Source organism: Amblyomma americanum, chromosome 4, assembly GCF_052857255.1.
Source record: "Amblyomma americanum isolate KBUSLIRL-KWMA chromosome 4, ASM5285725v1, whole genome shotgun sequence".
Taxonomy (NCBI): domain Eukaryota; kingdom Metazoa; phylum Arthropoda; class Arachnida; order Ixodida; family Ixodidae; genus Amblyomma; species Amblyomma americanum.
Window position 1 is genome coordinate 198,199,525 of NC_135500.1, and position 27,834 is coordinate 198,227,358.

The 27,834-nt window shown below is 45.2% G+C and overlaps 1 protein-coding gene across 1 annotated transcript in view; it reads left to right on the forward strand.

Moving 5' to 3' along the window:
* Nucleotides 1-27,834, forward strand: part of LOC144129961 (uncharacterized) — a 67,995-nt gene that overhangs the window by 25,194 nt on the left and 14,967 nt on the right. Inside the window, exons 10-17 of the mRNA XM_077664015.1 lie at nucleotides 7,274-7,504; nucleotides 10,089-10,213; nucleotides 11,649-11,755; nucleotides 13,468-13,769; nucleotides 17,448-17,560; nucleotides 20,193-20,451; nucleotides 20,797-20,987; nucleotides 21,929-22,104. Of these exons, the coding sequence (XP_077520141.1) occupies nucleotides 7,274-7,504; nucleotides 10,089-10,213; nucleotides 11,649-11,755; nucleotides 13,468-13,769; nucleotides 17,448-17,560; nucleotides 20,193-20,451; nucleotides 20,797-20,987; nucleotides 21,929-22,104 (1,504 nt within the window). The remainder of the gene's footprint in view (nucleotides 1-7,273; nucleotides 7,505-10,088; nucleotides 10,214-11,648; nucleotides 11,756-13,467; nucleotides 13,770-17,447; nucleotides 17,561-20,192; nucleotides 20,452-20,796; nucleotides 20,988-21,928; nucleotides 22,105-27,834) is intronic.

A 27,834-nucleotide genomic window follows, 5' to 3' on the forward strand; every position in this document is an offset into this window, starting at 1 on the left:
AACATAATGATACACGAAACAAGCCGCGTATTTAATGGTAAAGAAAACAACACAAAACAGGGAACCACTTAGAGCAAAACAAACATAGCCTTGCGCCCCCGCAATGGCTCAGTAGCTATGGTATTGAGCTACTGTGCCTGTGTTCGCGGGTTATATCCTGGCTGCAGAGGCTGCATATTTATGCACGCGAGATTTTGAAAAAAGAAAGCACCTGTATATTGAGATTTAGGTGCTTTTAAAGGTCTCTCTTGAGAGCTGTGGGAGCTCTCCGCTACGTCGTTGCTCGTCGTACCCCAAAGTGTCGTAAGTGAACATAAATCTTTCAATCAATCAATCAATCAATCAATCAATCAATCAATCAATCAATCAATCAATCAATCAATCAATCAATCAATCAATCAATCAATCAATCAATAAATCAATCAATCAATCAATCAATCAATAAATAAGTAAATCAAGGTTTATTCGTCTGTATGCGTACACATTCACAAATTCTGATCTGCCTAAGCACATTTTGCTTGTTGGCTGATCAGTACTAACTACGCAGCTAAAAGCAACATTCCATTTTTATCTGGCGTCATTACGGCACACAGGTTACTTGATGGTTACATCCTCTTTTATGTTCTGAAGCTGCCACTGCAAGAATCTTGGGGTATTTTAGCAGATTGCGTTATTTAGTGGTAATAGCATGCCACAAGTTCGTGGCATAACCGGGGCGACATTACACTGCGTGTGTTTTCCCCACAAATCGCCGTAAGCCAAATGGCTACGATGAAGCTCTTCCTTCAGCTCCTTTAGTGTCCTGCTCTTATGCATCCACGGTTTATTTATTAACGAGCGTTGTTTCAGCATCTTTTGTGTAATGCATGTGGAACTCTCTGCACCTCTCTGGGAAAGAGTTAGCACTTCAAACTGCTCGCGTTGCGAGGTCATGGGTTAAGCACCTTTGTCCCCGTTCCCTGAGTAGTGCTTCGCTCCCAGCGTTTGCTTACATGCGCTGGCTTGCGCTGCCCCTTGAAACTAAGCATGAATGCTCGTAAACGGATATAAAAACAAAGCAGCGAGCTAACGCTTGCCCTCTGCATGGCCAAGCACGTTCCGGTCACGAGGCGAGGTGATCAACAGTAACTGCCGGCGTGTCGCCGTGCTCCAAGAGTTCTCATTCGAGCAACTTTGGGGTCAGCGCGATTAGCACCTCCGCGGTTGCGGTAGGGGTGATTACGCGTGCAATAACCGTAATATGCGAACACGTGTGAATAACAGCGTCAGTAGACGCTGTGGGGCCGTGTGAAGAGGGGAGGCTCTTTGCTTTCAATCCTATGCCCGTTGTTAAACGCGAATCTGCTACCCTGAAGCTATAGCTAGCTGTTTGATGTCTTGTGCAGTTGTGTGCATTATGACAACGAACTAAGTACGAGCGTTCAATCAATAATTACTCAATAATTATGTCTGATAAGCAACCTATTGTTGTGTTTTATCACTAATTTTACTCTTGGCATATATCATGCAAACGCATTCTCAGATTTTGTAGGAAATATCCAGATAATTCTCACTTTCTGCAAAAACGTTTGTTTTCTGTTGTGTAGCACACGACTCTATGTGCGGTGGCTCAGCTGTAATTGAAAGAGTCTCTACAGCAGGGCACATTTCTGTGCTTTTATTTTAGTCAGGGTGGCAACGTCTAAACACGAAGTGGGCTGATGAAAACTAGTACCACTTGGACAGGCGGCATTTGTTCTGGGCTGGATATTAATAAAAATCACAGAGGTAGCGTACTGCTCACCATTTATTCTAGAGTAAACACTGCTTTTACGTTGATGAGCGCATATGTGCAAAAATTTTCATTACGCCGAAAGCACTATGACTCAAACACTTATTTCATTTCATTCAACGTTTCTTGACGAAATGCTGGGTGCCTTTGTTCGATTCGGTATGTGCACAACAGATCGATGAACGCTGAGAATTTGATTCATGTTCTTTACACCGGTGTCCCAGAGCTTCTACATTGTGTTCATGCTTTCTGGCATTTTAGTATGCGATGCACGTTTACTTGCCACGCTTACTTAGTAGGAAAACAACAGAGGATGCACTGGTATGCAATGCGTTTTAAACCGGAGACTTGACGAAGCTGGTGCTGTGCTAAATATAATGGCTGCATACGTGCTTTAACGGTGAACCGTTCCACATGAGACTAATACCAGAATCTTTCCGAGAAAAAGTGAATTGCTTTGGTATATGATATGTTCTCGGTAAACACAGCTAAAACATGGCAATTTTCCGGCGAACGCCTCCCACTTCTGCCCATGCAATGTGGAGCGTCCATTCAGCCACTCTTGATGGAGGACACAGGACCAACAATCTTGCAACATTGTATGCTACAGCGACTCCACCCACCTGCATAGAGGTGACTATACAACGAACAGATTCCACAATACAATATGCTGGGCGAGCTGGTTTTTAACTTGCATATCTACAGCGCTTGGGCGAGCTGGTTTTTAACTTGCATATCTACAGCGCTAAAGATTCAGTTGTCTAATTCAGTTGTCAGTAAAGTCCAGTTGCCAGTCAGCGCTCTGTTGTGTGGCTTGTGTGTGTTCCTTCTGTCCCGTCTTGAGCGCTGCAGATATGGAACAGATTCCGGGTGTTATTCCCCTCGCTGGCGTTGTGCTAAACTTAATGGCTGTCATAGTGTTCCATGAGAGCTCCATGACTGAGCGGCGTTCACTGTCACAATGTTTCTTGAAGTTTTTAGAGGACACTGATTTCATGGAACAGTGGTATAGCCACGATCATTTAAATGAGTGAGCACCACAAACCCACCGCGGGGCGTACAGGCCCGTCCAGAGTTATGGTCTCTCCATGCGCGCGCATCGAGCAACCCTATCCACAATAAGTGCGAAGATGGCTCAGCGTGTCCGCACTCTGGGGAGCGCCAGCTTAGTCTTCCTGTTCGCGCATCGAAGCATTGCGGCGCAGGCGCACAGGAGCCTGGAGGCGGGGCTTAGGTTCTTCTGTTACAGGGCAGGAGCGCATGGTGCTTGCTGATTTGCTGTGAAGTGCACCTGACTGCATGATTACTGCGCCCGAGCGCGCCGCGACGGCACTGCGGGAAAGTGCACTTCACCCACTGCAGCGCGTCGTTGGTTGCGCGTACAAAGTTAAATGCATGTATTGTCTCAGGGCTGGTTCAGTTTGGTTTGTAGGGTTTAAGGTCGCAAAGCAACACAAGATGTGCGGGGCGCCGTAGCAGAGGGTTCCGGATAATTTTGATCACATGGGATTCTTTGCCTTTGCTCTCTATTTTAACGCGGCTGCCGCTGCCGCGTTCGGACTCGGGCCTCCTTAATGTGGCAGTTTAGGCATTCGACTTTAGTCGGACGCCTTAAAGGGCAACTGCACCATTTTTTGAAAATTCCGCACTAGGCTGCAGGTAAAGCATGCCAATTTTTTTTTGCGCTAGCAGTTAAAATAATACCGTAATCAACGATTAAATTTTGAGGCTTGTCCTTAGTGCACCGGAGGGGTGTGAAGAAGCTCGATGTGACGTCACAGAAGGTAAGATTTCAAACTTCCACTGCCGCCAACCGCATCCTACCGTTTCTAGTTGGATGCCACCAAACAACGCTCGGAGGCATTTGCATCCGGCGGCTTTGGTGTTTTTCCTTGAAAGCAAGAGTCTGAGCGTAGAAAATGTACTGGTACCTTCGATGACGACAAGTTGCGCCCCCCACTTGGAGCTGTGCGCTGCGGAGAAGCTTGATGTCCGTCTCGATTTCAATCGGCGATTACTTCGCAATTTCAAAGGCTAGCCCGAAATAACCTTGCATGCTTTACCTGCAAGTTTCACATATTTGAACCCTTCAAACTCTTCGATTTATAAAACCTATGCAGTTGCCCTTTAACCACGGAGCCGCCGCAGCGCGGCACTCTGATGAATTGGCCACATTCTGCAAGTGACGAAGGTAACAAAGCAAAAATTAATTTTCTGCTCGTGCTGTTAATGGCGAGTGGGATGCTTTACAGTGGCAACTGTTGACGCCGTGCGCACAGAGATGGCGTCGAGCGCACTTTTCTTTATCGCAGTCGTCACAAGATCAGTTCAACGCGAAGGATCTCGAGGATAGCGTGATGCGGCTTAGAATTTTATTACAGAACTTAAGGAAATCAACTACCTTTGTTATGAGTTTGAAAAGAAATCAGAATGCGTTTGGTCGATCATGTAGTTTTTCTTATATATATATATATATATATATATATATATATATATATATATATATATATATATATATATATATATATATATATATATATATATATATATATATATATATATATATATATATATATATATATATATATATATATATATATATGGTGGCGGAAAGCAAGTGACTAAGGGCAAGTGCATCTCTGGATTGTTGGACGCTTCAGCGAAGTCATCGGCGGAAGGGCTTTGTGGTGCGGCTTTTCTTGGTATGACCTGCACTACATGAGCATAGTGTGATCTGGTACTGCAATCTACTTCACGCCAACGTCATCCTCAAAGTCCAGGTGTAATCCAATAAAGAAGGCAATTATTTTTTCAAGTAGGTTCTCGAGTAATTCATTCGTTGGGTAAATTTTCACTTGGGGATTTTTTTTCTTAGTGGGCGCTTCCTCGGGGTATTTTATTTTCCGGCGAAGTATTTTTTTCGGCGACGTTTTTTCCGGGGAAATTTCTTGGGGGGCATTTTTTCCTGCACCCGTTAGGTACAGTCTGTGGCTGCACATACAGCTGCAGTGTAGCGCAGTTCAAGAGTACTACAATGTACCGAAAAGTCATTTCAGCGGGAAAATTATCCAATCGTGTTTTCATCATGTTTTTGTCTTGTTAGCTCATAGCATTTTATGGTGCGTAAATTCAGGCAGAGAAAGGGTATGTAGATAAAATTTTGACTTCCGAGTCCTTAATTTCCCAGCGACTGAAGCATCTCGTAACATCACACTGAGCAAGGATTTCTATCGCAAATTTGAAACACTGTATTTGCGGTATTATAGCAGGCATTTTTCTCGGGTTTATCTCTTGCTTAGAATTCAAGTGCTTATCTCGTGTAACAAAATATATGCGTATAATCTCGTGTGGTGACCGGCGAAAATCTCGCAAATTCTCCTTTCGCGCTCTTTTCATCGCATGCATAAAAGCCAACCCTGACCTCTATGCACAAATGTTGCTATCTTTGCAATCGCGAGAGTCTGGCAGACATTTTTCTGTCTAGGTATTTACAGTTGCAGTTGACAAGTCGGGATGTTAACAATGTCTTATCACCAGAAAGCACATGAGTACCCTGGACAAATGTGCCTAAAGATAAGATGGAGGTAAGGTGGCTGGAATCCAGCTGGCCTCACTGGGAAGGTTCAGAAAGTGGAAAAGTCACAAGCCGTGTATCGTCTGAGTGACGAGGATCTTAATCTTATTCTCTGAAATGGGAGCTTTTCCCCTTCAACAGTTTCTTCTGAATGTGAGTAGCTCTTCAGTAGCAGTGAAATTTAACCTGCCATTGTCATTGTTGCAGTGCGTAATAAGCTGTAGCTTGTAACCATGACGTATTTGTAGCTTGGTTCTAACTGTGTTTTCTCGCCAAGCACCCATGTACTCCGTAAGCGTAAAGTTAGGCTGAACAATGCATGAATCGTAGAAGAGAGTCGAGAGGCGGACACTTATCAAAAAACGAAACAAGCAGAATAGTGGCAAATGATAACCTCATTGTCACGCTCACGATTTTGTCTAAAAGACTCGGTGACACGTGAAATCTATGCATCTTGCATTCATATTTCACGACACTTGGCTTGTCTGTGTGGTTTATTGGGTGAGAATTACCGAAGGACTGTTAAAACGTGTGGGAAAATATCGAAAGGTCGATTTCTGTTGAAAAAAAAAACATTCATGAAATCGTGTTCAACTTTACCGTGACCGATTGCAGTACAAGGCTAGTACAGGTGTGCGTCTATTGCAGGTGGGCATAGAGTAGATTGTTACGCAATATCACGTGATCGCAATTATATTTATATAATCGCTACATAATTATTGCAATACTGCGTATTTTTCATCTCAAAGAAAGTTTCTTCAGGTTTACCTGGTTAAGCAAAATGGGACTTAGGTGTGCTGGCATGTTTGCCATTGTCAAGGGGCGTTCAGTTGGATTGGTACGGAGGAAATGTGATAGCATTCACTTCAGCGTCGACTGCCGCATTTCATTGCTTCCATTCAACAATTTTACCCCCGCGTTTGAGACGCATTCAATTTTGCTGAGCCGATTTGAGTCTTTTTCACTTATGCTGAGTCATTCGTAGTCTGGCCCTTCCGTCCTCTTCCCTATAAGTGGAGAGGTGATTTCCCTCTCTCTACCTTGGCAGGTGGCTGGTAGAGAGAGATACACCCTATGAAGACCACCTGCTACGACTGGCAGGTGAAGGCTTCACCAGGACATAGAGGCTTTCCGCTAAGGACCCATATAGCGCTAGCGCACTGAAATAATCACGAAGATTACGCCTGTGGCATCTTTATTTAACGTATAGTTTTGCTGTATCTGCACGCGCGTATGCAAGTTGCATTGCTAGCGCAGCAAAACAGCTGAACCAACTAAAAGGAGCTGTTATGGCACTACATAAAGAAGAAAAAAACTGGAAGGTACACTTAAGCTCCGCATTCAGGGTATGATGTGATAGCGTAATCGTTTAATTCCCATGTATGCAGAAGGTCATTCTGTACATTACATATAGAGATCCCTGGGAGCCCCCGTAATCCATTTGGACCAGTGGAGCAGAGGTTAAGCGATGCGCCACTGCCCTGCGAAGGCAGGTGCTCCCAGCGGTGGGCCTTGCGTGGCCCAGGTTGTTTTTCACGAGCGAGCAATCATTATCTGCAATCTGCCACCGTGGCAGTTTGCTCACTATGCGTTGGGCACATTCTGATGACGCCGCAAGGTCATGTGACCTAGGTGACCCACCTGGCTCCTAGACTGCTCTCTGGGCACCACCTACCAGAGTCATGCTCATGATTTTTTTTTTTTGCTCCCAACGCGACGCCGGGTTTTCTGGGTAACCGCACCTTTAACGCTTTCGCGTCAATACTGAGAATAATATGAGTGTTTCAGATAAACGGCTGTGTATCTCTTATAGGGCGCCTGCCACGCAAGATGTTCAGCGAAAGAGCTAGCTTTTCAGCTGGGCGCCAAATAACTTTTATTTTCTGAAATTTGTAATTGTTACACGGTTACCTGCTCTTAAAATTCCTTCAGATTTCTACTTGGGAGAATGGCTGGTCGGCAGCTATTGCCTGGTTGGCTATCGTTCTTGCCGGAGTGCTGGCGCTAAGGACCTTGACAGCGAAGACCAGGATAGGGAAGGACAAGAGACTGCCACCTGGTCCCAGAGGCATTCCACTAATGGGCTACCTTCCGTTCATCTGGAAGCCGTATCACGTTGTGTTCCATGAGCTGAGTGAGCGTTACGGCCCGATTGTCAAGTAGGTTTCTTTTTTTTCCAACAATGATTTGCTTTCATCATTTTTAGTGGACGTTTAGTGAAGTATCCACTTGGGCTAGTTGGTACGCGTTCATCTTTGCAAGCTGTGCAAAAACCCGGAATCAGAGAAGGAAGCTACGAACACATACACAAAATAAAATAGAAAAAAACGCAACGTGCGTCCAAAAGTTTTAGCTCACAGTAGAACTATACTTAAAATTTCTAGGAAGAATTGAATGCTCAAGCACGTATTGTGCGTTACTTTCTCATCGGCTTCGTCTGAATGCGGCATTTACAAATAACTATTAACCCTGCTTGAAACAAACCATCTCTCTATACTGTCATGATTTTGCCGCGGCATAAACCATTAAGCCCATTCTTTAAACGTGCAACTTATTTCGACGGCAGGCCATGTTGCCACGTTAAAATTGAACCCTCCTTCAAATATAGCAAATAGTGGATCGCTTATTGGGTCCTTTGTCCTGCCGTTGGCTGCATCGCCATGCATGCTCTGAACTTTACGGTGAGAGCTTTTAATAAAAGCCCCCCCCCCCCCCCCCCCCCTGAGTCGCTGTGTAACTGATTCCAAATATAGTAATAGTTATTCTTTCTTAGCTTGGCTTGGCGCTTAAGCAGATCGATGTCAAGCCTAGTCATGCCACACCAAGAGCCAAGCCAAGCCAAGAGCGAGTGAAGAAAAGAAAGTAAAAAATAAAGCCGGGGGCCGTAAGCAGGCTTGTCTTGGGAGCATATGGGAACAAAACTACAAGTAATAAAGCAGTACAAGGTAATTTTGGGCTATGAAAGTTCAAACTGCGTGAGGCAATTAGTAAGGTCCAGTGTGAATAACGTTTCATACAAGCGATGAGTGGCGAACGTTTTCAGGTACTTTCAGGACTGCACTATCGATATTACACAGAGGAGAAGAACCAGGTGTCGTGCTAAAAAATACAAATGTTAAAGAGAGGAGGAATATAGTACCACAACCGTGAAATAGAAAGCACAAACCTCAGAAAGAACTCACTGGCGAAATCAAATGCTGGAGAGCCCACGTTGAAGCTATACAGGAGGGAAAAAACTAAAGTCCAAAGGGGAACATTTTTCTGCAGTTCCAAAGGAAGTGCTTTACTGTTCGAGGCTAGGACTGAATGCTTGAAGACGACATGCTACCGGCAACAATTCGACACCACGGATGACATTTGCTGCTGCTGCCTGCTAGACAGAAACGATAGAACGTTTATCTATCCAGCGTAAAATCCATCCATCAGTGCACCAGGACAGCAAAGAAATCGAGAGGCACTGTGGAACAGCCAGGCCATGCATGCTAAGTTTTCAAAAAAGTAGAAGCAAGTAAGAGGAGATTAGAGGATTGGTGGAGAAGGGTAAGAGAGTAGTTTGTATAAGGGAAGAAGAAAATTGGAAGAAAATTGTACTGCACATGAGAGCCCATCGTTTTTCGCTTTTGTTAAAACGCCTAGAAGTAGTAGAAGAGCGAAAGAAAAGAAGGAAGGACGCGGTGACTTTTGGCGAATGTTTAGCTATGCCGCAGCTTATTTTAATGGGATTTTATTCGCCTTGCGCCGTGATGTTGGCACACTTGACGAAATTTAGCAACTGTGTATAACATGATTTAGAATTTCAAATCTAATTTCTACGTGAACAGCTCCGTTTTTGTTACATTCTTTACCTCGGCACCTGCCCTTTTATGATTTTCCTTCCGCGAATTCAATCAACTACTGAAAGCAACATGTAATATCTTTTAAAGAGTACCCCAACACAACTCGCCCAACTTTCATGTCTAATTTTGAAACACGCTGACAAAAATATACCGGTTCCATTAAAAAGGCCAATCTCTGTGGTATTGGGGTCATACATTGAGCAGTCATACAGCTTTCGTTGTCCTGGAGGTGGCTGCTGCGCCGGTGCTCATGCTGGTGCCAGGAGAAAACAAAATGATGTCCATATTCCTGCACAATAATACAGGTACTTAGTGCTGTTGTTTTTTTGGCCTTCATGAGCTTCATGGATGCCATTTTTAAGCAAAGGCAATGCAGATTACTCCGTGAAATTCAGTTTTCAAGAGCGACTATCATTTAATTACGCAAAGAAATCGTAGCAGTGTTTTTCTGGCAAAAACAAAATATGACCCAGGAGTGCTCCTAAAGAGCTGCGAACAGATTACGTCTAATACATATTAAAGCGATACCGTTTTCTATTCAACGCCTCCCTTTGTCACCTCATTGCTTGAATTGCCCTTATGTGGGAGATATTTTAGTGTCTCCATGTTCTGGCTGTGAGAGTGAGACATTTCTGAGTAGTGTGGGGAAGTGGATGTGTACATGGGCAGTGTCACTCACAGTATCTTCCCGGTTGGTCCACTATCTAAGAGGGACGATGTACCAAGCGTACTTTCAAAATTCTTGCAGAATACCGCCAGTCGTGACAGAAATACTTCGGCCAGCCTATGAGAAACAGGTGCAGCGATTGACTACATTCTCAATGCAATGCTTATCTCTCGTGTCCTCCCACCACCAACAGATGCTGCCTCTCTTTAAACAGTGATTATGCCACTACGACATGCGCAGAGTTCGACTCGGCGTAAAGGATGTCGTGGTCCTTCATGACCTCAAGTCCATTCGGGAGGCACTCACGAATCCGGACGTGCTGTATCGACCTCATGATTTCCTATTTAACTACCTCGGAGTGAAAGGTATGGCAATCGACATAACCACGTTTATTTAACGAATCGTGGTTACATGCATAAAAATGAAACCATCGAGAGGTCGCAGGACCTGACTTGCACATCTGGCATCTGTCTATCCTAGGCACAGGCCACAAAATATAAAGAAGAAAGGATAGCATGCGAAACGCTCTTAAGATTGTTTTTGCAGTCGACAGCTTCGTCTGCACAAAACACAGAGTTCTAAGGGGCTGATCTCCGAGCCATATAGAGAGCAACAAGTGCGTCACTGACGTTACGTTTTATATTGATGTTGAAGAATTAGAAAACTTCGTCACGTGCGTTTGGTTCATGGCTCCAGCCTACAGTATCTTACTCTCTGCAAGCTTTAGCTCGTCCCCGCACGCAATTAAATTCGCCTAAAAATTGTGGAGGGGTGAAATTGCTCGAGCATTGCTGTACCTGCGAGTGTGAGAAAAATATTAGCGATCAAAAATTGGACTCAGAGCCGCTAAAATAAGGCGTCTGACTACTTATACGCATTCCACGTTTAAAGAAAATAGTAACGACAGTGTCAGTAAAACACCTGTTTGCCTTTATAACAAGAAAATCTCTTTGTTAAAGAGTCATTTTTGAGTAAACGGAGTGTAAGATTACGCAAACAGTCCCAATGGACCAGAGAAGAGGTTTTATAATTCGACAAGTGCAAAGGGAACAATGTGTAAACCTTGCATCTGTAGCGTCGAAAGTCCTTTTGTGCTGTCGTTTGAAATGGTTGCGTAATCATCGAAAAGAGCCCGGATGGCGTTCAGCAGTGAACACCGCTGAGTACGGTGCACAATGATTACGTCACTTATGGCGGTGGAACATTTTCAAGGCAGAAACGCTTGCTCGGAACAACAAAAAGCCAACGCAGCCGAAGGCGAAGCCCTCGGAGGGTGTGGGCGGAGGGAGCGGAGGTTTAAAATCTCATCATAGATGACGTCATCACCTAGCTTCTCCGCACTTATGTGACGTATTCAGGAGAATCCTGGAGATCGTCGCGGCTTTAGTCAGTGATTACGCCACCAGTTTAAATAATAGCGTAGAAAAACTTTAGCACGCTTTACCTAGAAGTTTCAGACATTTTAATCTGTGAATTAAGTCGAATTCTTGAAAGCCGCTTCATCTTCCTTAAAGCGTACTGCGCTTGATCAGGTTCCTCCTCGTATTTGCTGGATTGTATAGAATGAGGAAATTGACAGATGGAAATATTCCGTTCTAATCCCTTATGTGACTTCTTTTATTTGCTGGGCATAACTGGCGTTCTTAAAACGAGTTTCAACCAATTAGATTCTCTACGTATTTGCTGTTTTTCATTTCACGAGTGTTTCACTTTTTTTTCAATGCGTGTCCACCGTTACACTTGGTAATTCCTGGGTGCCCGGTTTGCAACAGGTTCTTTGTTTTGCTTTTCACCGAACAGGAATTGCAGTTATGAATGGAGAACCGTGGATAACGAACCGAAGGTACTGTTTCCAAGTACTGAGGAACCTAGGCTTTGCCAAGAAATCTATGGAAGAACATATTCATGTAAGACACCGAATTAATATTTTGTACGGCCCAGTAGGCTGTCTATATATTCATGTTACCTATCCAAGAGTGTTGTAACCGGTTCAACTGCAATTATATGGCACGTTTGAGTGGTCACCTTCTAGAATGTTCGAGCGCCTTTCAATGAGTTATCGTACGGTATTATGCCAACCTGATCCACTTATCCACCTTAATCGATTTTGTGGGTTGGGCCTACTCCCAAATTTTGAGGTTAGTTAGGAATTTCTGGGGTGGCGAACTTCTAAAATTTGGGGGCAATCAAATTTTCAACTTTGGCGGTGCCCTGTGATTGGGCCTGTGGTGGTTACACGGTGTTTATTTATGTATTGATACTTCAAAGGCCCGTAAAGGGACATTACATGATGGGAAGACGCCAAGGCCCTCTCAACGCATTCATAGACGGTGGGAGTCCTCATACCCATACTGGCGCAGTGGTGCACTGGTTAAGCGATGTGTCACTACACCGGTAGGTGACTGTTTCAAAAACTGCCACTGGCGGGGCTTATGAGGCGCATGTTGATCTTCTCCAGCTCCCGTAAGGTTCATGCTCTGTGCCATGGTGGCCAGGTGGCAACTGCATTAAATTTGGCAACGATGGCCAGTTTTTGCACAGTTAGGTGGACACGCTGCCACTTAGCGCGATGGGCAGGTTTTGATGACGCCATAAATTCACGTGACCTTTCCCGACCAGTCAGAAAATTTTGTGCAGTATTTCAAACCACGCGGTGCTCTCTGACTGGTCGGTTGGGGTCACCTAAGCCTGATGACGTCGTCAGGAAATTGTCCATTTAGGAAATTTCGTCACGGAGAAGACGGAACTTTTTTTGCGACGAGTAAAGGTCCTGCACGCTTTTAACACTACGAGTCTGCCGTGCATTGCGAAGTGGCCATGTCAAAATTAGATTTAAAAAATTGACTGATGATTACGATAGTCGGTAATGCGAAATTCTAGAGCAGCTCTCCTCACGCCACCTGCCACCGCTGACAGGTGGCGTGTTACGCTGCTACCAAACTAGACATATAGAGTCCGGTACAACGAGATAGACACAATTGCGTTGCGTGAGGAGAGGAGGAGGAAACGGCTGAACACTGGATACTTTTCTGTAAAGGGCTTCACCCTACATTGGAAAACAGCGGGGCTGATTTATCCAAGGCATTGAGGTTTAAGGACAGTGAAGGGAACGTAGATTAAGCGGGTAGAAGCAACCAAGTGAAGTTTATCTGATTGGTGGCTAAAATCAAGATGAGAGTGAAATTTCAGAAGTCATGGCTAGGTGGCGTGAGCCTCCACCCGATTTACAGGGTTCTGCCTTATCCATCCATCCATCTATCCCCCCATTCACCTTCCGGGATCTTCCCCCTGGCAGCCACCTTCCACTTTTTCTTTCCTCAGCTCTTGCCGTGGCAGGTGGCGTTTCAATCTGCTACTACCTGCAATCACGCCACCTGTTACACGTCGCAACACGCTACCTGTCAGGTGGCATGTTACGCCTACGACGACTACGACGCGGAACGCAGGAACGCGCATCAAAGAGCTGCGCTCTAAAAGAAGTTTTACTGTAGGTCAAGGACCGCTGGCGTTTTGCACGTGATTCAGTGTGCTTCACTGGCACCGACAAGGACCTCGGCTCGGTTTCTGTAAGACAAATTTAATGACACCATACTTTTGTTATTTGATATTTTCTTTTCAGGAAGAGCTTCAATGTTTCACTCAACTTCTTGCGTCAAGCAAAGGGGAGCCCATGTTGGTCGCCCAGCCACTCGTGACCAGTGTAGCAAACAACATCTCAGCGCTCGTGTTTGGGCGGCGTTACGACCTCGACGATGCCCGGGGCTGCTACGTCGTGGGTCTGCTGAGCAAGTTCCTGCGTCACGGAAACTTCTTTTCCCTTTTGGACTTCCTGCCGGTCGTTCGCCTGCTGGCCTTCTATCTTCCATACACAAATCTGCACGTGCTGCGTTCTGTTCTCAAGGAGCTGACGAAGGTTGTAAGGTGAGTGCTCGCACCAGGGCCTGATAGGGTAATTATGCGCGAGATAAGGTGCAAGTCACAGCCGAGACCTCTGGCCCTAAGAGCGAAAACAGGCCCATTCGGAACGCCGGTTGGCAGATGTTTTACGCTATTTGAATAGCACACATAGCTAGGATGCTTTAGTTAGCCGGCGCCCTCAACACGAGTGTAGGCACGTCCAAGAGAGATAGACAGAAAGGAGAAGGAAATGCGCGGAAAGGGATGGGAGCTTATACAGAGTGTTTCACTTAAGACTTCGCAAAATTTTGAAAAGCAGGCTTTTTGAGCAAGAAAAGCGCTTTTTTTTCGGCACAGCACTGTACACGGTGTAATACATCAGAATTCAGCTAAGACGTGCTAACTAGCAGGCTGGTTGACTTTTTGAATAGTTAACGTTTTAACTATTACTGTTAAGCTGTTTAGTTATTGAGAGGCGTGCAGCCAAGCGTTAGTAATATGCATATCAGTTTTTAGAATTTCAGAAACGCGTTATCCTCGGCGCTGTGGAACAACAAATTTCGGCTATTTCGACGAGTTATGTGCACTGGAGTGTTTGCTTTGCCTGCAAGCTTTTGGAAAGGGTATGTACTCTGGCGCGGTATATCCAAAAGGTGTTGGGCCACAGCGCCGAGGGTTACTGTGGTTTCGAAGTAAAAAAAAAAACATGATATGGATGTTACTTACGGTAGGATACAGTCTTCTCAGTAATTAATGAATGTAACAGTAATAGTTAAAAAGTTAGCTATTCAGTATTAGTTAACCAGCCTGCTAGTTAACACGTCTTAGCTGTAGTCTGGTGCACTACGCCACTGAAAATGCTATGACGAAAAAAGCGCTCTTCTAACTCGAAAAGCCTATTTTAAAAAGTTTTGCACAATTTTAGGTGAAACACCCTGTATAGTAAAAAGTGAGGGCAGGCATAGTGGAAATAGGGCATCGCAAGAAAACGCGCTTGGCGACTGTAGTTATGTACGAAAAATTTGTCCAATATACGTAGACAGTGTGGGAGAATGATACTGTCTTTTCTGAATCGTCGCAATTCCCTCACTACCTATGTTGTTGTGCACTTTGTAGCGTGTCACAATGAAAAGTGCAAGTCTGGATAGCTGAATTCGTCACTGTCTTGGCCTGCGCGTAAAGGTGGCTGACAGAGCAGCATTTGAAATTCACAAGTGTGCAATGCATTTTCCTGAAATGCGGCCTATATGTTTACTTAATGTATAACCGAAGGTTACCGATGTGGAGTCTAGAAAACTGCGCTTCATAAAAACTCAAAGGCTTCTAGGCTATCAAGTCTGGCCAGATATTGCGCACGTGCTTTTCTGGGAGGCTTCCGCAAATGCCATCATCCAACAATGCGACGAAGGCACTCCTCACGTCCTTTACGTTTACCGGCTAAAAAAAAAAAACATCTTTGGCACTGCGGCACCCATCGTAGCACGCACTTCGTTCCTCTTTTCCCGCTACTCCCTACCGAGTCATGGTTGACTTCCCTGAATAAGTAATGACCAGCGACACTTACCCTGCTCTATTCATGCCGGCAATGCCAAAGTATTGGAGCATGACAAAGTCTAACTTCCACAAGTCTAACCCCCAATGTGCAGACATAGGATCGAAGCTTGGTCATGGCTAGGGGTGCACAGTTCAACGTCAGCGGCACAAATAGCACACAAGGTCGACCTTGACGGTTAAGTCAGTGATAAAATGGTCGGCGAGTTTCTGACTTGCCGCGGAATTAGACATGCGGGAGTAGTCTAAAAAGGTGCAGCTGTCTGCAGAAACCAACTTCGACATCACATCTGAAGTGCGGCTATACAGACGAAAGCCCGCAACGTTTTACTCAAGATGCGTTCATTACCTTTCTGTGACGTGCGAGAACTCCTTGCCCACTTTGCCTCATTCTGGGCGGGATATCTACAGGGGCGATAGAAAGAAATGCGAACAATGGAGCGTGTAGGCGGCGTGCTGTTCGCATGTCTTTGCATAGCGACTGTACGGCCTGTGCACTACAGCAAACACGAGAGCAAATCACCCAGCGGTTTCCTCAGGTCTACATAAGAGTGATTTAGTATAGACTGGAAGTGGTGAGGGAATACGTCTACTTAGGACAGGTAGTGACCGCTGATCCGGACCACGAGAAGGAAATAACTAGAAGGATAAGAATGGGGTGGAGCGCATATAGCAGGTTCTCTCAGATCATGAATGGCAGTTTACCAATATCCCTCAAGAGAAAAGTGTACAACACTTGTATCATACCGCTACTCACCTACGGGGCAGAAACGTGGAGGCTAACGAAAAGGATTCAGCTTAAGTTAAGGACAACACAGCGAGCCATGGAAAGGAAAATGATAGGTGTAACGTTAAGAGATCGGAATCGGGCAGAGTGGGTCAGGGAACAAAAGCGGGTTAATGACATCCTATTCGAAATCAAGAGGAAGAAATGTGCTTGGGCAGGGCATGATATGCGAAGGCAGGATAATCGCTGGTCCTTAAGGGTATCGGAATGGATTCCAAGAGAAGGCAAGCGTAGCAGGGACGGCAGAAAGTTAGGTGGGTCGATGAGATTAAGGAGTCTGCGGGCATACGGTGTGTGCAGCTGGCAAATAGCAGGGTTAATTGGAGAGACATAGGAGAGGCGTTTGCCCTGCAGTGGGCGTAGTCAAACTGATGATGATGATGATGAGGATGATGATCCACGGCCCGTATACGTCGACCTGCTTCTGCAGGGAGCCACTGCGCATGTGCAGATCACGTACCCTTAGGACGTCAGACGCCGTCAGTTGCCGGCAGGCGGCGCGCATGCCGCGTCGGGACCAGCTAGCGAGTGCGCACTCACGGTATGCGGAAGCGTGTCACGCTATACTAAATCTCAATAACGTTAACAACGTCCGCTTGTTCCATTGTGGCACGAGTCTGCTCGTACGATGGGCAAGTAGGCTTGCAAAAGGCTGTGCCGTCGCCTAGAGTCAGGCAGTGAAACAGCCGCCTTTTCTAGCTGAGAGCGAGAATGGTACATCCGCTTCAGTCGAAAAAAAAAAACGCTGGCTTTTTTTTTTAGAGAGAGATCGCCAGGCTTTCGGCAAAATGCAGCATTCCGCCGTTAACGGTCAGTTCCATTTTATACGCCGCTCGCAGTGTACGCCCCTCGCAGGGATGGTGATTATTGATTGATTGATTGACTGATTGATTGCTTGCTTGCTTGATTGATTGATTGATCGATTGATTGATTGATTGATCGATCGATCGATTGATTGAAAGAGCGTCAGTTCCACTGTTTAATAGCCGGTGCAGTTCTAGCAGAATTTTTAACCAATTTAACGTTGATATTGAGGAAGCCACAAAACAAAATAGATAGATATATAGATCAAGAGGAGGAGGGAAAGACAGGGATGTTAACCAGAAAGGTGTTCCGGTTGGCTACCCTGCACTGGGGAAGAGAAATTAGGGGACTAAAAGGAGGAAGAGAGAAGGAAAAAAAGGCATAACACACACACACACACAACGCTGTCACAATTTGTCACTCAACCCAGTCGCTCTCAAGTAGGCAAAGAGTGCCTTGTATGCCTTGAGGGCAGTCGACTGCTGTGGCCACGGACCGAGGATCTTTTGCTCTGTTAATGGGTGAGGATCCACAAAACAAGGTTTCTATTTTCTTTGTAGGGACGAAATCAAGCAGCGCGAAGAGAACTTGGAGGGAAAATTGGAAGCAGACTTCATAGACGGATATATGCGGAAGATCAAGGAAAACAAGGGCGACGACTCTCACTACACTTGTAAGAATTCAGTGAAATTTTTAATCATTGACGTCCCGTTTGCCTTGTGATCAGTTGCTCTCTTATTTTACTAGCAAGCATTTGTGCAAGAAAGAGGCTGCTATCAAGTTCGCAGTAGTCGCAAGTCGCTTGCACCAGCAATATTTCTTGTTTGTCATTTGAGTGTTTCCATAGCAGAAAGGAGAATAAAAAAATAATGCAAATTAGAAGGCATTTGAAATTTATATCTGGCTAGTTCGACGCTGAAGTGATGTACCGCACTGTGAGCAAAAGACGTGGAAGCGGATTTGTCGGTTATTATGTTTCCTACACAAACGAATGAGGCAGTCGAGGGTGTTGCGTCTCTTCTGAACAGCACGCCGAGAGGCAAAAAGAGAATAATTCTGGGCAGAATATAATGACGTGAAAAAAATATTTACTTATACCCACTCATTTATTAATGCCATAGCATTATAGGTGTCGTCACGTCAAAAACCCACCGTTGACCGAGACGAAAATTGCTGATTGGTCGAAAGAGGCAACGTAGCCTTGCGACGTCATCGTAATCTGCTCTGATGGGCCACTCTCATGGGCTGAGAGAGGTCACGTAACCCTGTAACGTCATAACAACCTGCCAACCGGCTAGTGAGCAACCTCGTTTCTAGACTGCAACCTAGGTAGATAATCGATATAAAAAAACGTGAAAAAAAAGGCATATGCATATGTCGGCCATGTCACAGCATAGTGCATGCCTGCTATTGCAGCTAGCTGTCCGAACAGGGCAGTTGATGGACTGAAAATTGCAAACAAACTGACGCAAACAAACACAGAAGTTTCAATAGAAGCTGCGACGAATGTGAAACTTAATGCAATCGCATTCCACTTAAGGTGACTTAAGCGTTCCCATAGTTTTTTACCCTCAGTGCTTCTTGATATTACAGAGGGCGGCATGGTATACGTTAAATCATACCAGTGCAAGTAGGAAACAAATAAAACATACAAATTTACAGGAACACGCACAGAGAAAATTGTTATTGAATCTGCGAAAGATTACATTTTTCGTGAATTCATGGAGAAGGTGACTGCAGCTGACACAAGTTCTCTATATGAATGAATCTTGGAAGAAATTTTTCTACAAGATAAATTACGAAGCGTACGTCGTTGAACTACACGGCCGAAAATGCGTTCTGTTTTGAATGAGAATGCTAGGATTGGATGAATGTTTTGGATGAGATTGTGGCATTGGCCATATACATAGAACTAGAAAGAGAGAGAGAATTTTGTCAAGAACTCCAAGCCTTGGTCTATTATATGCCAGTGTCGTGGTTAAAAGCCATGAATGATGTAAGCGCCTTATTGTGATGTCTGTTGAGAAAAGCGCATTTAAGGGAACTTATGGACTTTCTCGTAGTGTATGACTATCTCTTTTTTTTAATAAGCATTTTATTGCGCGGTACAGATGTTACTCTCACCACCTCACCTTAGAAGAGGGCTTAAGTTCTCCCCGAAGAGTTATAAAACTCTTCAATGTCATTTAATTTAGTTGTATTGTAAAAAAGGCTTATTTTATGTGAGGAGGGGCAGGAGGGGTTACGTAAAAGTGCTTACCTTAGTTTCGTAAAGGTTTACAAATTGATGATGACAAATGCTGTATGGGAACTGCTACAACATCAAGGCTGCCGATGGGTGGCAAGGTCATCAATAAGAACGTTCAGTTTATCGTTAATGGGATAAAAGTATCGAGAGAAAAAACAGCTCGAGGTGGCTGAAAGGATATGCAATGCAGTGAGATGTGCATAAGTGCGGAAGCTGTGTACAGTAAAATACTGAACGACTTGTGAAACTCACTACGAAGCAAGCACATAATGATGGAGGGGTGACGGAAAGAAGGTTTTGAAGAATTGATTCAAGCTGTACGAACATGAAAGCGGGGTAGTAAAGGAGCGGTCCGAATGAATAAAAAAAAAATTCGTAAAGTTGAATGGCGCAAGGAAACGAACACAGGAAGACACAGAGACAGAAAGAGCGCCTCTTTCTGTCTGTCTTCCTGCGTTCGTTCCCTTGCGCCATTCAACTTTACGATGAAAAAACTAGCCCAACAGCAAGAAGAAATTTCGATGGGCGATTTAAGAGTAGTTGGAGTGCGTTGGCGAAGTAAGTTAGACGTAGGTTGCAGGTGGCAGTTGTAGATTTGAGCAGCATTTCGGTAAGCGACTTACGAGCTAATAATTCAACAGGCATAGGTAAATACTGTGGGAGATGCTTGGTTTGGGCTAGTTGGCTTGAAGTTTAGCGCTATGTATGCAAGAACATCGAGGGAGACGTTTTAAAACTACGAGAGAACTATTTGCACGCGGCACGATTTTAGTGAGATGGGTGCACTCGATTGGATTTCTGGTATTAAAGATCAAAGGTCATTCCATCACCCGATGTAATCCTAGGTGATTACTCTGTGGTTTCAATGTTCGGATGGTCACTTTGTAGAACTTCGTGAATTTTGTTCAACTCTTCTTGAAAGATCAATGAGTCACCAAACAATATTAGGAAACCGGGTCGGCGATGTACAAAGAAAAGGTACAAATTAAAACACATGCCACCTACTGCTGAACAAACGTCCTGTTTCCATTAGCAGAAAGCTTAATGTTCATTGCAGTAAAATATCTGGAAGGAAATGCGCTCAACTTCTACGGCCCGGCAACCAATCCGGTGCGGACTGTCATCCTGTGGCACGTGTACCTTGTTGCAAGCGATCCGAACGGCGTGCAGACGACCATTCAGCAGGAAATTGACTCGGTCGTTGGTCGACAGAGGGCACCCGAGTGGAAGGACCGACTTAGCATGCCTTTCACCATGGCCTCCATACTGGAGACGCTACGCTGGAGGACGACAGCACCTCTTGGCCTACAGCGAATGTGAGTGTTACACACTTGGTGACGTCGGCAGACATTTTTAATGCATCTAATTGAAATTCGAAAGTATCACCTTCTTCCCAGTGCTGTTTCTGCGACGCAAAGCCCAATGCTAGATGAACGCATTTTTTATTGCATTTTACAAGAGATTATAGCACTGGGCATATGTGAAAGGCTCAGTTCAAAACTTTTGCAGTTTAGCTTTGTACTGTGTTGAAGTGCGCTAATACATGTTAGTACTCTAGAACATACGCAGCCTGCTCGTTTCTTAAATAAGACCTCACATGACCGTTCTTTGTAAAAATTTCTGCCGGATGACCTAATCGACCGCTTTTCCTTGCACCGTAGGGCAGGGCGCGACACCACTATCGGCGGTTATCATATTCCTGCTGGCACTTTTGTCGTACCCAACCTATCGTCTCTTCACAACGGTCCAGAACACTGGCGTAACCCATCGCAGTTCGACCCCACGCGGTTCCTTAACGCTGACGGTACGGAAATGGACGAGAAGCCGTTGGCTTTCATTCCGTTCAGCATTGGTAAGGACCTTCAATTTGAACGTACTGCACACATATCTTATGTTACGGTAGTTATTTTACACAGTGTTGTGGAATTCACTGCTGCTGCATCGCAGTGGCTTCAGAAAGCACGAAGCTAGAGCTCTTATACAGCTGCAGTTGCTACGCAAGCTCTCGCGGCTAATATAAAAAGAAGGAAAGCAAGCAACTAAGTATAAAGAGACCAGTGTGATGAGTATAAAAAAAGACTACATGACGATAGGGGAAATTATTGATGGTAAAATACATGCCACAAATATGAAGTGCATGGAGGTTAGCGTTGGCAGTGATTCATTTATGTGGGAAACAGAGAGATAAGGATAAGGAATACGATAAACAGAGTATCAAATTTAACAAGTCGATTGCATTGGCCTTCCAGGATATGAACTATGCTATAGAGAAATGAAAATGCCAAGAGATTGTTTGCTGAGCGCAAGAGGGGAGCAGCGGCAGACGGCAGACTAGTGAAAGGTACAACAAATAGGAGGGTGCTTTTGTAGCACGAAGACTTGCAAAAATCCCACTGAAAGTTCCTCATTGTTAATATTTACACAAATTATGATCAAATCGCAGATTTTTCCTGTGGCGAAAAAAAAAATACAGCCATGAAGAGGCGAGGGCAAAGAGGGAGCATTTCATGTGTTTGAGAAAAAGAAAACTGTTATGACAGAAAAATCAAGAACATAGAGATGCTTTCTCCTTAAGCGGACAACAGTCATGTGGGACTCCAGCATTTCCGACTTGTATTGTTCTCTTCTTAACAGACAGCTTCCGACTAGTGCAACTGTCAGCTTTTTTGCACTGATTTCGAACCGCGACCAGGAGCCTTAGCAAGAGAGATAGCCTCGAGAGTATTAGGGACCACAAAGAGATTGATTTCTTGGAGCTTGGTTTCCACAATTTTACCATTTTTTTTATTTCAGGAAGGCGCTCATGCCCTGGAGAAACTCTTGCCTTGATGGAAATATTCCTGTACGTAACCACAATGCTGCAGAAATTCAGGGTGCTTCCAGAAGAAGGCAAGACTATCTCCCTCGAAATACAACGTGCCCTACTCGACGTTGTTGACGAGACGCAAGCGCTGCGCTTCTTACCCCGATGATTGCGACGATGAAGTTTACATCAAGCTTGCGTTTTGGCGCTGTTCTTGCCGCTTATGGTAGAATAAACCAAAGAACTACCGGCCGTCCGCAGCTGCTATATTTGAAGTTTCTGACTTTGAACAATGTCAGTAAAGAAGCGATAGTTAGAAGGCAAGCGTCAAAAAAAAAAAAACAACCTGAATTATGAACGGAAACCTCCCAAGGAAGTAAGAGCCTACATGGCACGAAGGTTTGTGCCAAAAGACAAAGCATGCATGGGTTTATTTTATGGCGTGTAAGGCGTGCACTCAATCATAAAATAAATGATCTTTCTCAATAACACAAATGAGCATCTAATTCTTGCATTTGGGGGTAACGAAGCTAATATCTGAACAAAAGTTTACCTCAATCCTAATGAGTTTGTGTTATGTAGTTTCTGTTCTTCACTTCTAACAGATGCTCTGAAAAGCGGTCATGACTACACAAGACTTCGTGTTTTCTCCAGCAAGAACATTAGGATTTGTGTAGCTCATATGGAATAATACCATGTGCTGCTCTACCGACTAAAATACAAAAATTTGTCAAGTTTTGTTGGTGTGTTCTAATCTAAAGACAAGTTATCAACGTTCTATGTTCGTACTCATCCCCTAAGTTATCACAAGAAAAGAATAGGTTCTTGTTTTATTTTTTTTTATAAGCAGAACTCATATGCCTTCTTGATTTGATTATAGGCTAAATGCGACAGCTTCTAAGCCGTGGGCTTCTCATAGGTTATCGACTTTATGTTTGAACAGCATGTTATACCTGCGATGTGCTAGTGCGGGCCATATGGTCCGCGATGTCGCTGAAATGGTGTGGCATATCCATGAGTGAACGAAGCAAGCCCTCCAGCGATTTCAAAGTAGCGGTCACAACCGTGTTTCTAATCGGTGAAAATGGCCTGGGTTTTACTATTTTGTTGGTATACCAGCTCGCATTGACAATTTATTTTGGGTTTCTCGCTCTTGCTACATAACTGTTATCATGCTGCGCATGTGTTGCTGGGTGTAAGTTTTGTGGAATGTGGTTATCCTGCGCTCTACCTCAACAAGACCAATCTTCAATGACCACGGCAAGCGACGTTGCCTACTAATCAGCCATTCCACACGAGATACAGCACGAGCGTCACTTAGATGAGTGCAGTGTACGGCGCACGACTTACTACACAGCTCTGGCCAGTTGATTCAAATGATGTTTAGTTTTTCACACGACACGGGCATCGAGAATTATCTTGGGTAAGAAGAGTGGGCGTTGCGTTTGCATGTCGTCGTATAAATACCTCGCGCCACATGCGCCCCATACAGATAGATTGCACTCCTGGTTTACCAGAGCTGACGGGTATATGTGTGCCTGAGAATGGGCGCTCTCCGAATGAGTCGGCGCACTCGTGGCGGCGGTGACGAGGCACGTTACAGATGCAGCTTTCACTTATTAGTCCCTGGTGAAGGCAAAACGTTTAGGCGTTTTCTTGTAAACTCTTTAGGCGCATAAAAATTTTTTGTTCTTTAGCTAAAGAAAGTATTTGACGCATTATTCTAGGGTATTTTACAGAAACGATGAAAAACATCTTATCTGCCTTGACTGCTCACCTGTAAGGCTCTCCAAGGATCTCAATGCAGAAAAAAAAAGTAAACGAATGATTCGCGACTGCGATATCGAATGAAGAGCGTTAGCTAACTTCTTTTCACCTATGCTTTCGACAAATTTGGATACCAACGCGTACATCACGAAACGAAGATTTGTTTGGTACCCTGAAGAAGTTGGCACGGAACAACGAGGACAAGCGAGACAAACAAAGACGAGCGCTACTCACAACTGAAGGTTTATTCCAGACAATGCTCGAATAAATAGTGAAACCAACAAGAACAAAAACAAACAAACGTCATGAACACCACAATTTACCCCGTGAATCCCAATGACATGGTTAAGAACAGATACTCCCTATCAGAGAAGGGGACGGAAGTCTGACTAATGCACTTATCGCCGTTGATGCGCATATGAAAGGCTTCCATGAGCTCACGCGTGAGTTGCTCCCTGTGCCTGAATAGGATGGTCGTTTTTCAAAAAGCGGTTTACACGGGATTTTATTTTCCTTGTCGTTTGTACTGCACGTGTGGCAATGTTTTGGGAGGTTTTCAAGAGAATCTCCTCCGAGCAATCTTCGGTGTTCTCCTAATCTCTCGTTGACCCATCGTCCTGTTTGGCCGATGTATAGTGCGCCATACGACAACGGCAATCTGTACATAACCCCCCTAGCACAGGCAACTAACGGGGCTTTGTGTTTGATGCTGCATTCATTTCTTGTTTTTCGTGCCGTTATTTCGCCTCCTTCTTCCATCCGGTTGTGCACCTGTGAACAGATTGCTCCCAACTTCCGAGGGGCGCAAAACACAATCGGAATTTTATAACGCCCGGCAACATTTTTCAGTCCATGCGCCAATCTGTGCACGTAAGGTATGACTGCAAAATTTCGACGCTCTGTTTCCCGGAGTTTAGGTCGCGACCCATCCTTGATCCACCTTATCATTCTTCCACAAGCTTCCGCGATTATATGCTGAGGGTACCTACTTTCTTTCAGCCTCTTCACCTGGGACTCGATGGTTTCCTTGATAGCATGTGAGCAAGACTTGGCGATGGCCGCTTTCAGACAGGAAGTGACTATCCCGTTCTTTATGACTTTGAAATGACCGGATGAATAATAAAGCAACGCTTTTTTGGCCCTAGGGTGGTATGCCAAACAAACATGCTTGGGGCGAAAATGCAAGAACAAATCTAGGAACAGCAGTCTTCACTTTCTTGGTACTTCTACTGTGAAATTGAGACCAGGGCCGCACTCCTTAAAAGATTTAGCACATTGACGACGGTGCGTTGCTGGTTGGGTTCAGGAGACAACACTAAGTAGTCATCAACATACCTGCATGCCTTCCAAATTATCCCTCCTGATTTCTTTTCTATGGCTCTATCGACCTTAGCCAGAAAAATGTTGCTAAGCATGGGGGCTACGCGAGACCCGGTACAAACACCAGTTCGCTGTGCGAAAAATGTCCGGTTCCACCCTATGATCGTCGATTTGAGATTAGAACACCGAAGATTGCTCAGGGGAGATTCTCTTGATAACCTCCGAAAACATTGCCGACGTGCACTACAAACGAGAAGGAAAAAAAAACCAGTGTAAACCGCTTTTTAAAAAACGACCATCCTATTCAGCCACAGGGAGCAACTCACGCGTGAGCTCGTGGAAGCCTTTCATATGCGCATCAATGGCGATAAGTGCATTAGTCAGACTTTCGTCCGCTTCTCTGATAGGAAGTATCTGTTCTTAACCAAGTCATTGGGATTCACGGGGTAAATTATGGTGTTCATGACGTTTGTTTGTGTTTGTTCTTGTTGGTTTCATTATTTATTCGAGCATTGTCTGGAATAAACCTTCAGTTGTGAGTAGCGCTCGTCTTTGTCTCGCTTGTCCTCGTTGTTCCGCGCCAACTTCTTCAATATGCATATCAACCAACTATCCCAACTTTCTGCTCTCCTAATTGTTTGGTACCACCCATATCCCTCTGCGACCACTGGTTCGCCCGCCACGGCTCTCCGACGGTCTTTACCCCTTACGGTTTCGAGGAACAAAGTTCGTCGATACGAATCCCTCACACATAGCAGGCTTCAACCCGACTAACAACTTTGTGCGCCGAATTGCGCCAATTTGTTTGCCGCTACTACTAACCCTCTGCGCCAGTCAGGTGGGCCACAATTTTGTCACCAATGGAGACCACATGCGGCACCACTCGCGGCACCCGCTCAGATGGTAAATATGTTGTGAAACGCCTGTATGGGGTGCAATTCGGCCGCAGTGCCGGACTAAACGACTGCGTGCGTGCGCGGTCACGTGGTGGGGGTGACACACACTGCTGACCTGAGATTTGCTGCCCTCATGTGTTACGGCTGTGATCACGTGACTTAGCCATCATCTTGAAATCTGAGAGCACACGGAGAAACGGACGCGAAACGGACACATGTAAGTAGTCAGAGCTACTGTTTTAAAAAGTTATTGTATTTATTGCGACGACCACTCTAGCCAGCTGATCTTGTGGTGAACAGATTCGTAGCGGCGCTTTATTGATGCGAATGGTATGTCAGTATCACAACTCGACGTAATTAGTTGTCCGGTTGCATACCGGGAGGGAGTGAAAAAAGAAAGAAAGAGGTGCCGTAGTGGAGGCCAGGTACCCGATGGTTTTCTAATGGGTACAAGATTTCTCTAGGCCTGGTGGTCGACTTTTCAGGGGTTAAATGCTTGGAGAGCCTTTGGTCACTTCACCTTACCTAGATGGAAAATCTATCCGCAAGGAGCTGAAATCCGCCCTGTGCGGAAAGCCCCATTGAGGCCCTTTTTTTTTTCCTTTGATCCAATGAATACCTCTCAAAACTCGCCTCCATGGTTGAAACTCTCATCAGCTGAACTGTCCTAGAACTAACTCATCTGAGCTCCATGGAGGTGTCAAAACTCCGAGTAACTCCGTTGAATCTCTCAAACTGAATCACGCACTGCCTTTGCATCTATAGGATTGTCTGCTGTGTTGGCGCTGGCGACTTGTTGTTTGCTTCGCAGGGCCGCTTGATGACGCCACCCTATTTTTCTTGCCATCGCCGCCGGCTTTTCTCGTAATCTGACTAGTAATGATTCTGCATTAAAAAAAAAACAGCATAAAAGGACGCGTTCACAAGTTTAGTCACAGGACGACGCAGGAAGTAAGCGATCGCCGCCACTTCCCGACTCATTGCACCTACTTTTAGGTAGCTTCTAAAGAAATGACAAACGAATTTAACAGCGAGATCAGCTAAAATAAAAACGACGTGAACGGACGATCTTTGTGCTTTGTGCATCAGAGCATCTACTAAGCTAGCGCTTTAAGATTTCATGATTCCTTAGTAACGTAACAAGTTTAGATAGTTGGTGTGTATCCAAACTCGGAAAAAACGAAAAAAAAAACTCGGAAAAGGTGGTGTTCCAAACTTGTTCTGCCTCCGTAAGGACGCAGCGGAGTTAGCGGAGCCACTTCCAAGCGCACACCCCTGAGGAAGCCGGGTGACAGGCTGTGAGACGCTTGTACCCATTTTTGCTGGTAGGTGTTTAGCCAAACAACCACCAACCGACCACCCCCCGCCGCCGAGGCGGATGTCCAAACCACTAATCTGCATGCCGCATCGACCGAAGGCGGTGCGGCATGTAGCGTGTTGCGCCTGTCCATCTTCGGGCTCCGTGCCAACGCGTGCCTCCTGGCCCGAGTGCGGTACTCTCACCCATTTCGATCAAGCACACGCCCAACGCATGCCCAAGAGCGCTAACTTCGAAAGCCCGCATCCGGCCACAGAACCAGGCTGCCTGCCAAGACGCGGCCGGCAAGCTGCGGGCGTTAGCCAGCCGTGTCAACGTCATAGCCGCAGTAGAATCTCAGTCGAGCGGACGGCCGGCACGTCACCAATCCAGCACATAGAAGCAAGAGTAACCACTTCCGGTCCTGTACTCGGACATCCAAGCCATGAAAACAAGCACGACGTTCCTTAGCCACTGACAGGCCTACTGCCGACACGGCAAGGATGAGTTGGGTAGCCAGTCCCACGAGGCCTTTCCACCCTCGTCAGTCAAAACTCAATCGCACCTGCACCGAGGCGTTAAGAGTACACAACCGCCAACAGGCAACCGAAAAGTT